Source organism: Acomys minous (assembly GCF_964271855.1).
Source record: "Acomys minous genome assembly, chromosome: 9".
Lineage (NCBI taxonomy): Eukaryota > Metazoa > Chordata > Mammalia > Rodentia > Muridae > Acomys > Acomys minous.
Window position 1 is genome coordinate 33,073,110 of NC_140490.1, and position 13,820 is coordinate 33,086,929.

At 41.9% G+C, this 13,820-nt stretch overlaps 1 protein-coding gene across 1 annotated transcript in view; it reads left to right on the forward strand.

Annotated features, from left to right (window-relative positions):
- Positions 1–4,345: 4,345 nt before the first annotated feature.
- Positions 4,346–13,820, forward strand: part of LOC311605059 (bis(5'-adenosyl)-triphosphatase-like) — a gene marked incomplete at its 5' end in the record, with an annotated part of 294,631 nt that continues 285,156 nt past the window's right edge. The window contains 3 exons of the mRNA XM_084795351.1: positions 4,346–4,514; positions 9,109–9,254; positions 12,043–12,072. Coding sequence (XP_084651477.1) covers positions 4,346–4,514; positions 9,109–9,254; positions 12,043–12,072 — 345 coding nt within the window. The remainder of the gene's footprint in view (positions 4,515–9,108; positions 9,255–12,042; positions 12,073–13,820) is intronic.

Here is a 13,820-nt window from a genome sequence, read left to right on the forward strand (position 1 = left end):
CATGCATTTTAAAATTGAAGAACTTCATCAGACATCTCTCTTTGAAATATGATATTGATGAGCCCTGAAGCATATCCACTGGAAGATTTGTCCTATACAGTGTTCTTGAAGTAATTAATTAAACAACAGGTTTAAGAGTGGTGGGTACCTCTGCAGATAGAAGCAACTACCCAACAGTCTATCTTTCTGAGATTGACCCCTAGAGAAACAGAGAACTCACTCCTGATACTTGTCCTCTGATCTCCACATGTGCACAGTGGTACCAGTGCACGTGTATTCTCACAGCACATGTGTATGTGTGGACACACACATACACACACACACACACACACAATTTTCAAATTAGTAAAATAACAATTATAATTTTATAGTTATACAAATTTGAGAAATACTGCTTAGTGTAATTTTTGGAAGAACAGAATTTAATATCCTGATGAGGTTGAGAAAAGCTATATTGCATTTATAATAAGTGTTTCACAGTCTTATTGGACTGCGAGAAATTTGTGTCAAGAAATGTATCATGGAACTAGTATTTTTTTCATACCACTGTAATAAGGAGTGCAGTGTGTATCCAGAGACTTGTTTATTGTTGTGAGGCAGAGGGTGCAGTGTGCCAAAATTTTCCTGTAAGACCTTGACCATTCACCTTTTGGGCTTCAACTTCCAAATCTGGAAACAAAGAAGTGGTTGTAATACTGACTACCTTCAAGGGTCACTGATGGGTGTTAGGACATAGCAAACAGTGGACATACTTCTAATATTGTTTACTTTTTCACATCTCAGTAGTTTAATGTATCACACACATTTTCCACAGTGTGATGCTAGTACATCAATCAATATAAGATTCCTTTGTGCTGAAACATTCACAGAAAATACATATGAAATTTAAGTCAAAGACTATGCCAGAATGCAGTGTAGGTAGGTACACATTCCCCGGCTATTTAAACTTTATTTAAAGCCCTGTTTGTTTTCTCTATGAATGTAATTCTCACTTTTGAGCATTCTGAGCCATGTGGAAGTGTTGAGAGCAATATGAAGCACACTAATTAAAGTGAGGATGCCTTGACATTGTCCCCATGACTGTGGCCCCACTTTATCTTTGTCCCAGAAGATTGCCCAGGACAGAATATTAGATAATAGATTCTTGTGAAACATTATGCAGCGCTGTCTATCGTGAGCATAATCACACTCTTCTCAATTGATCACATTCTAAACATCCCATTTGCTTTAAGTTACATGTCAACCGTTGATGCCTGTGGTCATTGAGTGTGCTGGTAATTCTTCACTGAGTTACTACCAAGCTGATAGTATTCAGTGAAGAAATGTATGGTCCAAACCATCAAAATGCTGCATCCCTTCATTTCCGCATGTACCATATTTTTTAAACTATGAAGCTAACAGTTCTACTTTCAGATATGGAAATTCACTAAAGTACCTGGATTGCCAAGGGCATATTATCCACTTTGTTTCAAAGCTCTGTGAGTGTGCTGTTTAAACCAAGTGCTTTGATGCTTCTCTTTTAAAATGTGCGTTTTTTTTTTTTCTCAAGTGCCATTAAGGGTAATTTAAAGCTTCTACAAGAAACTCCACATGATGGTGCACACCTGTAATCCCTGTTCCTGAGGAAGCTGAGGCAGGAGAACCACAAGGTCAATTTAAGTAACTTAACAAGACTTTATCTCAAAATAAAAATTATAAATGGCTAGAGATGTAGGTCAGTGGGAAAGTACCTTAACTGTCTTTCCTATCCACCTTTCTCAGAATAAAAGGAAGGGAGGTATGGATGGAAAGAGAGGGAGAGAGGGAGGGAAGGAGAAAGGAAGGATGGGTGGGAGAGTGGGCACGTGGGAGAGGGAGGGAGGAAAAGTGAGAGTGGGATAATATCTTAGGTGTTCTCATGCTGTGACGAAACATCATGACCAAAAAGAAAGTTGAGACGAAAAGGATTTATTTGGCTTATACTTCCACGTTGCTTCTTATTACTGAAGGAATAAGTCAGGACAGGAACTCAGACAGGGCAGGATTTTGGAGGCAGGAGCTGATGTAAAAGCTGTATATGGATTGCTTCACATGGTTTGCTCAGCCTGCCTTACTATAGAACCCTGGACCAGCATGGGATGATACCACACGCAGTGGGCTGGGCACTCCCCCATTGATCACTAATCAAGAAAATGCCTTACAACTGGGTCTCATGAAGCCATTTCCTCAGCTGAAGCTCCTTCCTCTCTGATGACTCTGCCTTGCCTTGCCTTGCCTTGCCTTGCATCAAGTTGATGAAAACCCAGCCAGTACAGATGGGACCGGAAGGAGGGAAAGGAAAAGGTAGCGAAGGGAGAAAGGAAGGGCGAACATGCAAAGACAGGAGAAGAGGAAATGCAAAGGCTGGGATAAGTAAGGAATTATGAGCAAGGATGAAAAATCTCTTGCTTATTATTAAGCTGCGTGCAGTATTGTGGTATAAATGACTACAAACTTTTATTGCTTCCAAAGAGAAATTCTTTATTATATTATTTAAATCCTCCTTGCTACAAATTAATATGTATACATGCGAATACGCCTCATCAATACTAGTGATATTTTGGTAATTTAATTTATTTGTTGACATTTACATTTTTAATCTCTATAATAGATTAAATAAAAAATAAGGAAATGGAGCTGGACACGAACAATTCTGAGAATAATATTCTGCTGCCCTGTTTAATTACCCCAGTTAATACATTTTCATTTCTCTATCATGATTCTGTATTTAAATATATGTTACAGAAATGCCTTGGAAAAGTGTTTCAAATCCACCCAGTCTTATCCTTGATGAGCAAAACTCAAACTTAACAGATTTATTGCTAATATAAATATAGCAACATAATGACCGTTTGATGTCCCTGAGCCAAGAGCCTCACTTTGAAATCTTTCCTTTTGCTCTCAATCCAGGCAGACCTCTGTGATTTTTGTGGCTTGGGAAGGCAGAAGAAGAGGTTATGGAAATAGCATGGAGTTTCATGCCTGTGGCCCACAGTAACTGGTAGCTATTGGCTACAGGATGTTGTTGAGAAGATTCTGATGCTCTGATTTGAGAAGAGAACTCTGCTGTTGGGTGTTGAAGTCGGCCAAGGTTTATCGTCAGAAAAGGGTGCAGAATTGTAGCATTTTCTCCTTCTCATTCCCATTTAGTGGTCTGGGAAGCTAAACATCATGATATTCTCTCTCTCTCTCTCTCTCTCTCTCTCTCTCTCTCTCTCTCTCTCTACACACACACACACACACACACACACACACACACACACACACACACTTGCTCTTGCTCTCACTCTGTGTGTATGTGCACCTGTGTGTGTGTACACATGCTGAAGTGAAAGATAATTTGGAGTATTGATCTTTACCGTCCACATCATTTAAGACAGGGCCTCTTGCTGTTCTAGCAGGGTGTGCATCATGCTAGGTGGACTTTGAAGTTCCAGGCAGTCTCCTGTCTCTGCTTGTGTCTCTCTGTGGGAGTGCTGAATTTGTATACACATGCTACCCTTGCATAGGTTCTGGGGATCTGAACCAGGTCTTCATGCATGACTGGACAGTACTTTCCCTACCCCCATGTTGGTATCCAACAATACAGGAATTATAATGAGTAACGCTTCACATTGCCTTGTCTTGACTATGAATTCTTACTAAGAAATTCAAGACATCAGGGCAATCATTCATTTTATAAAACATCAAAAAATTACTTTCAGTGACACTGGCAGTGTTATATTACTATAGTAATGACCCCAACGTGGAATGCCTTCTCAAGCCAATGCTCAATTTCAAGTGATCTTTCCACTTTTTTAAAAGACTAATTTTATATCTCAGCATTGATCCTGGTTGGTTTGTGTTTTCCCCCAATAGAATGTAAGTAATTTAACCCTTAAGAGCCCTTAAATATTCTATGTCTAAATTGAGATGAGGAATCATGGAAAATAAAAAGTCTCTCTTTGCTCCAATCCCAGCCTACCTTCCAAGTGAAATAGCTACATCAATGAGTCTCAGGTAGACTTAGAGGAAGAACCCATATAGAGGGTCATGACGGCAGATACATCATGTGATGTGACACTAACCTCTTCACAGATGGTCTGTTATGCAGTAGTAGAAAACTGGTAGGGGAATTTAAAGTCACCTCATGGCTATCTTGGGGCTAGAAAGTTTCTGATAGGCCTGGATAATTGGTGGTGTCAGCAGTCAACTAAGGTGCCATGTTCCCTAGCATTATGCAGTAAATTAGCTGTGCTTGTTAACAGTGTGCCTGTCTCGGCCTACACAGAGGGGAAAAATTGTTAGTGTCTGAGTCCCTTCAGATTTAACCTTAGAAAGTCACATGATGACAGTGTCCCAAGTCTCAGGGCTGGAGCAGATTATGGAGAGATCAGCTCCAACACCAGATGTGAAGAGGGCCAGAGTCGCACTGTACAGAGATATGGACATTGTACATGATTCTGACATTCACATCTGCAAAACAGTCAACTACACCAACTTTAAGTACTTGTCTAGTAAAAAGATTCCATTCCGTTTCTTTTTCTCTCGTGTGTATTCTGAATCTACTGCAAATAAATATGAATTCAGCATAGGGTCTGGCACGCAGTCCCACTGTTTCAATGTGGAAAAGGTCACTTTTCAAATGGTGATAGGTGTTGAAAAGAGAAGGAAGAGTCAAGACAAAGTTTCTAGTGGTTCCTCGTGATGTAAATGACTTGAGAAAGCCATTGATTGTTCTTCATAAGTAGATTGCCCAATAAGCAAAGGTGTTCACTGTGCGATAACCCTGCTCACTGATATTGACCATAGCATCTAATCTTCTCTAGGAAGAGCCAAAGTCACCTCGAAAAATCCAAAATCAAAAATGGAAAAAGGCCAAAATGTGTCCTATCTTTTCTTTATGTCCTTCAGCTCAACAACTGGTGCAAGATGTTCCTTAGGTTCTTGTAGCTATGTGTCACTACCAGGAACTCAAGATTCTCAGCATTGTGGAATTATCTGTCTCAGTTGCCTTGGCCAGCTAGGGTTAAGTGGGTCTCTAGCCTGAGCAGTTATGCACAATATCTCCATTATATCATTTTTTCCTCTTCTGTCAGCAGAGGGTCTCTGAGGATGCAAGTCACATTTTTATTTTTTATTTTTTTAATTTTCTTTATATGTTTTTTAAAGAATTTATTTATTTTTTATTATGTATATAGTCCTCTGTCTGCATGTACACCTATGGGCCAGAAGAGGGCATCAGATCACATTATAGATGGTTGTGAGCCACCATGTAGTTGCTGGGAATTGAACTCATGACCTCTGGAAGAGCAGTCAGTGTTCTTAACCACTGAGCCATCTCTTCAGCCCAAGTCACACTTTTAATAAAGGTCAGGTCCAAACTGAGACAGCATGCTCTAAGTGTGATACCATCACAACACTACCTTTGTGACACAGTCTATAAACTTAGGCACAGCTAGTGTGGCAAGGGGTTTTTATCCGTATACCCTCCTGTACACATATACACACAAACATATAACAGTGTTGCACAGCTGTCATGGCAAGGTGTGTTCATCCAAATGATACTATGTTAAACCTGCTGAACTTTTTCACAGCAGGTATTACTAATATTTATGGTTCTTAAATGTAGTGTCTGTATATACATGCCCTGGACTGCTGTATATAAAAGACAGAGCTTGTAAGACATTTTGATTTAATCCCCTCCGTATTTTTACTCCTTAAATATTGGGTCAAGTTAGCTGTTACCATATGAAAAGTGAAATTGCTAAGTAGGGGTGTGTGTGGGTGTGTGTTTATTGTATGTGTATGTATAAGAGTATGTGTGTGTATGTATGAGTGTGTGTGTGTGTGTGTGTGTGTGTGTGTGTGTGTGTGTGTGATTGCTGAGGAGAACCTCTTATGTGCCACTGATATTACCTTTCCATCTCGCCACTTATGTGAGATGCCAGGCCTCCACTAGGTGCTTGCTCTATGCAAACAAGGTTCCAGGGCCATATGGAAGGCCCCAGCTGGATATTTGGGGAACATGAGAACTCCCCCTAAGCAACCTGGAAAGGTCACCAATCAGTAGTGCCATGGCAGGCACCGCAGCCTCCTGGAACCTTCCCGTCTCACACTGCCTACCTATGAAGCAGAATAAAGAGCCCTGGATGGTGAAGAAAGAGAGAGGAGACAGTAGAAAAAGATCCAGAAGAGTTCTGGTCATCATTTCTGAGACAGAAACTCAGAGAAGAGCAGCAAAAGAGTGAATGCCAGTCTGGTAAAAGCACCACCTCGGGGTCTGTTGACATTCTGGGGTGTGGCACTGAACTTCTCTCAAGAGGCGTGGTACTGTCTGGATGCCATTCAGAGGGCTTTGTACATGGTTGCGACATTGGAGAATTACCAAAAGCTAGTCTTTGTAGCCACACGATCACCCTGGCCCTGGGCAACAACATGATGTCTGGGATGGAAAATGGTTCATTTTCTGGGTTGGGCCTCCTCAAAAGCCCTGCATGCTCTGTGTGGATGTCTAGTGACCTGTGCAGCCACAGGAGACCATGTGAAAAGTCCAGGATCTGGCTGTAGTGGGTGGAGAAGCTTCTGTCTCAGTGGCATTCATGACTCTGGACTGTAGTTGAGAATGAGAGACACCAAAGGTTTCTTCAACCTCTTCCCTGTCCCTAACATAAAGAAGCAGTCTAGACATTTAAGACAGTTCTTTAAAGCTGTGAGAAAAGTGCTGAAGTATAGCTATTCACACTTGGTGGCTTCTGGTGGGGGCATGGGAAAGGACTCAGGTACCTTTAAGGGACAGAAGGGAGCTAGGCCACTGGGAGTTTGACCATACTCCATTGAGTACATTGGCAACACAAATTAGAATTGATGGGAGTTTCTGTTTGCTTATTTATTTGTTTTGGAGGGTTTTAGTTTTTGTTTTTTGCTTTTGGGAGCTTGGCATGGAAGGCACAAGAGTGGGAGAGTGGACCTCGGAGGACTGGGAAGTGAGTGTACTCAGGGTACATTGTGTGAAATTCCCAAATAATCAATAAAAAAAAATTAGGTTGGACTGAATAGGGAAGGGAATGATGAGAAAAAAAAAGTCCCTTTTAACTAAGAGAAAGTAGCCCTGTGGGAGTAGAGGCTGACAATCTGCTAAAGAAAAAGAAAGCAAATTCTTCACATCTAAGTGTTTTGGTGACCTGTGATAATCAACAGGCCTGGTACAGAAGGATAATTATCTTTATTAGTTCAGATGCCCTGTGGGTGGGGCTTCCAGTCTCCTCTTGAAAAATGAACTCAGATTAAACGAATACCCCCCTTTCCTAGTTTTCCGTTGATTTGAATTCCCTAAATTTAGGCCAAATCCATCCATTTGCCTTTCCTCACCCCCTATTCTCATATGAAACCCAGGCCTGCCAAGCTGAGCTCGGGGAACTTCCCTGAGGCCTTGAGTCCAACAATGTGATGGGTTAAAGTTCTTTGTATTCTGGTGAGAGTCACAATTGCTGGATTGTGGTTTTATTAGATCCCTTTGCTGCTTGGCTCCAGGCAGAAGTAGGCTTTCTTAAAATAAGAAACAAAAAGCGGGGGAGTGAGAATAAATTTGAAGAAAACAAATAAGGTCTTTTTTTTCTCTAGTTTCTAGTAGGTGGAAACTGAACAAATATATATGCTGTATGTATACAAACGTGGACAATCCCCATGTCTAGTGAATTAACATTAATTTCTCAGTTACAGAAGTCAGAAAGCATTCCAGCTGAGCCACTCTCTTTTTCACTTCCCTTAAAGCCTTCAGTCAATTACACATGATTCTTCAACAGTTTATTTGAGACTGAGCTTGGCAAGTTAGATAATTTTGCCCATGTGTAAGCAACTGCTTAAGGCTAGACCATGGTCCTCCCTAGGGTAGCTCTGTGACGTGAATTTGTGAAAGGATGTTTTTAGCTTGCAATGGATTTATTGGTACACCTCCTTCACAAGCCAAGAAACATGTATGTATATGTTCACACGGGCAATCTATAGATCTGTACCTATGTGTTTATACATGCGTACACCATAGGTTCAAGTACAAAAAGAATGTGAAATATTGGTGTAATTGTAACTACAAGTTTGCCACCAATAAGTGATAAACTAAAACATTTTCTCTACATCTTGTTATTTTCTCAGACCAGAAATGTAAGTGTGCTACCCTGTCTAATTTATAGAATGTATTACAATGTTCTCTGTCCCTCCTTCCCTCCCTCCCTCCCTCCCTCCCTCCCTGTCCTCCTCCTCTTCTTCCTCCTCTTCCTTCTCCTTCTTATTCTTATGCTTCTTTTGGGGTTTTTGTTTTGTTTTGTTTTGTTTTGTTTTGTTTTGTTTTGTTTTGTTTTGTTTTGAGACAGGGCTTCTCTGTGTAGTCTTGGCTGCCCTGGACTCACTTTGTAGGCCAGGCTGGCCTCAAACTGACAGAGATACACCTGCCTCTGCTGGGATTAAAGGCATGTGCCACCACAATGGTTTCTTTTGTATGAGAGACAGCTCTTTAAATATTTAACTTGAAAAATCTTGGATTATGAGTAACAAATTCTAGGAACACTCATGTGGCACATTCGACCAGTGTGGCACACCCGTTTGTTACAGATGAGGCTCATTGTATTTTTTCTGAATGTCTGTAGCCCCTTTAAAACTAAAATAATCTATTATCAACTTTTTGTATATTTCTATAATTTCTCTAAAAGGAAATTGGACAGTGTAATCACTATGTAAGTAGTAAGACCACCTAGATGCTCCCGTTGCTCATCCAGTACAATGCCTTTAGCCGCTGGGCAATGAGCCTCAGAATGGCACTCAGGTGATAACGGCCCAGAAGAGATCCTGCTTCCTGCTGGAACTATCACAGCAAATGCTGGTATCACTTTGCACGTTAGCATGTCGGTTCTTAAATTCTCCTGTGTGCCAAGGCATCTCCTCGAAATAACCTAACCGTCCTTTAAAGCTCTTGGTTGCTAAGCATTTCTTTCTTCATTTCTTAGTCTTCAAGAGTTCAGTCCCCTGGTCAAGGGGACTCAGGACTGTGTGTATAAAGTACTCTGTAAGAACACAACTCAAAGCAAGCCGAACTGTCCTTAACACACCTCACTGCAGATGTCCTTGTGTGCCCGCTGCGGCCAGTGGAGCGCTTCCGTGACCTACGTCCTGACGAGGTGGCCGATTTGTTCCAAGTGACCCAGAGGGTTGGCACAGTGGTGGAGAAGCATTTCCAGGGGACCTCCATCACCTTCTCCATGCAGGTGAGTGAGTGTACAGTGTCCACATGTGCTCCTTTCCTTCTCAAAGCTCAGTGTGGAGCTCTGTATCCTAGCCATCTTAGCAGAAAAGTGACTTTAGTTGTCCACATTTACAGAAGGAAAAAAACTATTACTAGCCCAAGGCAGCTCTGCTGTCCATTGGCCCCAAGGCAAACTATGGAATGGCTTTGCCGCAAATGCCTGCCAGCTGTTTACAAAGCAGATGGGAGTCATGAGAAGAGATTTAAGGGCATTGAATTAGTGATAAGACACAAAGCAAAGGCAACTTGGAGGAAGAAGAGGTTTGTTTGGCTTGCATTTCTATACTAGTGCCATTATTGAGGGAAGCTAGGACAGGGGTTTAAACTTTAGCTTCCCGGAGACAGGAACCAAGGCAGAGGCCATGAGGAGTTCGCTTCCAGGCTTACATTCAGTTTCCCTTCTTCAACAACCATGACCACCTGCCCCTGAGGTAACACTGCTCACAGTAGGCCAGGCCCTCTCCCATCAATTAGCAAACTAGAGGATGCCCCACAGACATGCCCATGGACAAATCTGAAGACAAATTCCTCAACTGAGGTTTTCTCTTCCCAGTTGGCTCTAGTTTATGTCATTGACAAAAATTAACGAGCACTTGGATTTCACATGAGAACTGGAGCTTTCTGCTCGGTGGTACATGTTGAGCATGGAGGCTCTGCCCTGCCCTGGTTCCAAGGAGAGCAATGGCTGACAGCTAATTTAAGCCTTCTCTTCACAGGCTTTCCTCTTCTCTAAACATAATGCAGACTGCGGTGGCAGGTCATAGTTGGTACAATGAGTTCATTGAACATGGCACACTAAAAATGGAGAAAGCAAATTGTCGAACACTAGAGAGCTGCAGGCAGCCCCTAGACTAGTACTCTTGGGGTTGAGAGAAGAGTGCCCATGATGTGTGTCATCGGTTGGGAGCTGAGGAAATCATCAATAGCACACCATGAACCCCTTCAGGTCCCTATGGATAGGTCTAGGGAGAGCAGTGCATGTGGAAGGGCCCTTGAGAAGCGTTCTTCACACTTCTCTGGTAGAAAGTCAGTTGCTCCAACGAATGGGCACTGCACCCTCAGCTCTTCAAGGTAACCGGAATGCCTCTGATCTGCATCAGTTAGTTGGCCATTGCTGTAACACAGAACCCTGGCCGACCTACATTAAACAAGCCAAGGTTTGTCTTGGCTCGCAGTTTGAGATTAGGGAAATAGTAGCAGGAATATGAGGCAGCTTGTCACATTGTGTCCACACTCAGGAAGCCCAGAAGGAAGAGCATTGGTGCTCACCTCACTTTCTTCTTTTCATTTAGTCCAAGACACTAGCCCATGTAATGCGGCTACCCTTTTATAGCATACATCTTCCCTGCTCAACCAGTCTAATCTGGAACCTCCCTCGTGTCAAGTTGAATCAACATGACAACCAATTAGCCATCACACTATCCTTATACACTTTCCTGGACTTTTTGCCATGGACCTCCAAAGAGACCAGTATAAAAGCCAATATATTGAAGTCTTTGGGCAAAAATGCTCATCTCTTTCTCAAAACACAAATTCTAGTTTCTCTTTATTGAGACATACAATTTGAGCCACCTTCAGACAGTAATTCAATTTAGGGTGGGTTTATCAAAGCTATGTTGCAAACTGTTTCCCAGGTAAAGCAATGGATGAGAACTTCTGCCAGGAAATACCAGTGTTGGTTATAAGGGATTAATTCCATAAGTACAACGGTTAACTATGTAGAATTAGGGCAATTTTGCATAAGTAGCGTTGCGAAACTTTACTTCAAAATAGTGTGTGTGTATCACAATCCTGTGTACACCTCCTGTCTCATACACATGTTCTTACAAAGAGCTAGGGTTTCACAAAGTAATTGTAAGCATCCTCCACATTCTAATGGTTTTTGTCCTGTTATGTCTTCTTAAGTATCAGTTGGGGAAAGAAGGGGTTGCTTTCAGAAGCCACTAATGGGTTATGGTTCGTGGTCGAGAAGGTTTGAGATACATGGTAGACATGTGCTTAGCCCTTGTCCTAGCAGGGCATGAATTCTTCCCATCAAGTTCATAGAGAGGGATATTGAGCCAAAACCACTCAGTGATGATTCTGCTTTGAAATTTTATGTTGTAGTCAAGTTTGCTGCCTTCTCTCAGGGGCACCATCTTTCATTTTACTGCACTTGGAGACTGGGCCTGTATGCTCATTTTCAGCTGTGATAATGACAATAGACAATAGTCTTGTTGGCCTTGGGAAGCTGGGAGGAGGGTTAGGTACATGGGTAAGTGTTTCCTCACAACAGTGGCTTCTACTGTTCTGCCTCAAGGTCAGGAGAGCTTGGAAGGACTGTTCCTGTCTGAACACCTCACCTTCTTGCATAATGGACTTCTTGAGGACAAACTCAATCAGATATTAATTAAATGACTTCTGATTTAAAGATAACCAGACTGTGGTACTTTGCCTCCCCAAACATTTTCAGCCTTATTTTTAATGTGATTAAAATCGGCATCTGAGAGCAGAGAGCATGGCAAGTAGGAAGGAGTGGCCTACTGGGTAATTCACATCATTTTTTTTACATAACTCCTGACTCAGAAGGAAATGGAGCCCTGTCTGGTCCCACACATTTGAAATGAATGGTCCCCATGAGACTACTACAAATTAGCACACAATGAAATTGGATCTAAATTATTAATGGGCAATATTTCTGAATAAGCAGGCAATACCATCAGTCAGTTCTCACCTCAACTCTTTTTCTTTTTTGCCTCTTTTTCTTCTAGGATGGTCCCGAAGCTGGACAGACTGTGAAGGTGAGTGCTTATAATGTGCATACAAATTAATAAGGGCGATTATGGGAACTAATAAAAAATCACAACGAGTCATTTGCAGCACATTGCTGTTTCATTATGTTATCTTCGAGGTCAGAGAGACCCTCAGTGTTAGAGCCATAAATCTTGACATTATAAACTGTGCCAAACAGTATGTTTCCCATTAGTTTACAAGACATTTACCCTTTGTAGTAAAATTATTACTGTGCAAACGCTAAAACAGAAACTAAATTGAGGAGTCCTAAAACAGAACGGGGCAGGGTACATCAACATCCTGTGGGTTTTATGGGTTCGGTGTAGACCACAGCAGCTGATATATATCTTTAGTTCTTTGCACAATTTAGTTTTACTTATTCCTCCTTGAGTAAAGGGACGCCCTGTTGTATGTCAAGTGCCCCCCTTCCCTCCCTGTCCCATGGCCTGTCTTCTCTTCACTCCCACACATTTCTCTCTCTCTAGCTACTAAATACCAAAGTTCAAACTTAATGGGATCAATGAATTTCAAAATGGTTTTTAAGTGTGCTAGAGAGGAAAAGAGGATTTATTATGATAGCCTCTGATCATAGTAAAAGGACAAAACTAAAAAAAAAAAAAAATCTGGTTGGTTATAAAGCAAGAACCCTGATTCTTTCACACGAATGTGAACTCCTGTGAGGTTGGGCTCAATGCTTAAGTGATAGAGAGGGCTGGGTTTTGGGTGGTAGGAATGGGAAGGAAGTCACACTGTGCTGCTGTCGTTACACACAGTGTAATAAAGCCTTGGGGTTTCAGGGCTGGCCTTGATTGACAGGGTCACGTGGCACCAAGTCTTACCAAGTGAATATGCCTCCTTTCCGATCTCGGTTTGTATGTGGCTCCAGTGTTTGACATAGCCACAGTGGGACTTTGTAAGTCGGATGTCTGGGAAGTCTCATGGCAAATGAATGTCTGAATCCCAAAGGATCAAAGGAGCGGCCCCAATTTCTCCAAGCACTTGATATGGAAAACACAGCAGAGGATTGGTTGTAGAAAATTATTATTAATATTTACTATTAATCCATATAATTATTATTGTGGTTATTATTTAGTCCGCAGTTATAAAAATAAACATACACGGCCAACCTGTTAGATTTTTAATAGCCTTAAGGCACTGGGGAAGAGCAGATATAAACCCTCTAAGCCACCTTGCTATCTTCCAGCTCAAACCCCCATGTCCTTTGCCTTAGTCATTCCAATCTGGCCTGCTTCCTGTCCAACATTCTCATGAATACTTTCACATGTTTTCCGTCTGGGCATCAGAGCAATCTCCTCCTGGTCACATGGTTCTCCTTAATGCTAACCCATGGGGACTCTTCTTTCTTGTTTCTCCTTTCCTGTTTCTCCTTCCCCTCCCATGATCCTTCTGTCCTCCAACCTGGAGAACCTTAGCTCCGCCTACCTCTCCTCCCAGGTGTAGGCATTTTTTTATTGGCCAATCAAGTATAGTTTTGAGGCAAGGTTACACAGCAACACTTTGGTTACCTGAGGGCTTGCTTCCAGACTAGTAAGAATCTCGGGGAACAAGCATTTAACATCTGAATACACGGTGGCTCCAGATCATCCATCACAGAGGACAGGGATGTTCAGCTCCATCCATTGCCCCGTCATTGTTAAGCATCTGAATATGCAGATGCTAAAAAAGGCTGCAATATCAGTGTCTTTGCTTTGAACCTGATTCTTGAAGTACAGTGCAAAGATATTTGAGTGTGGCT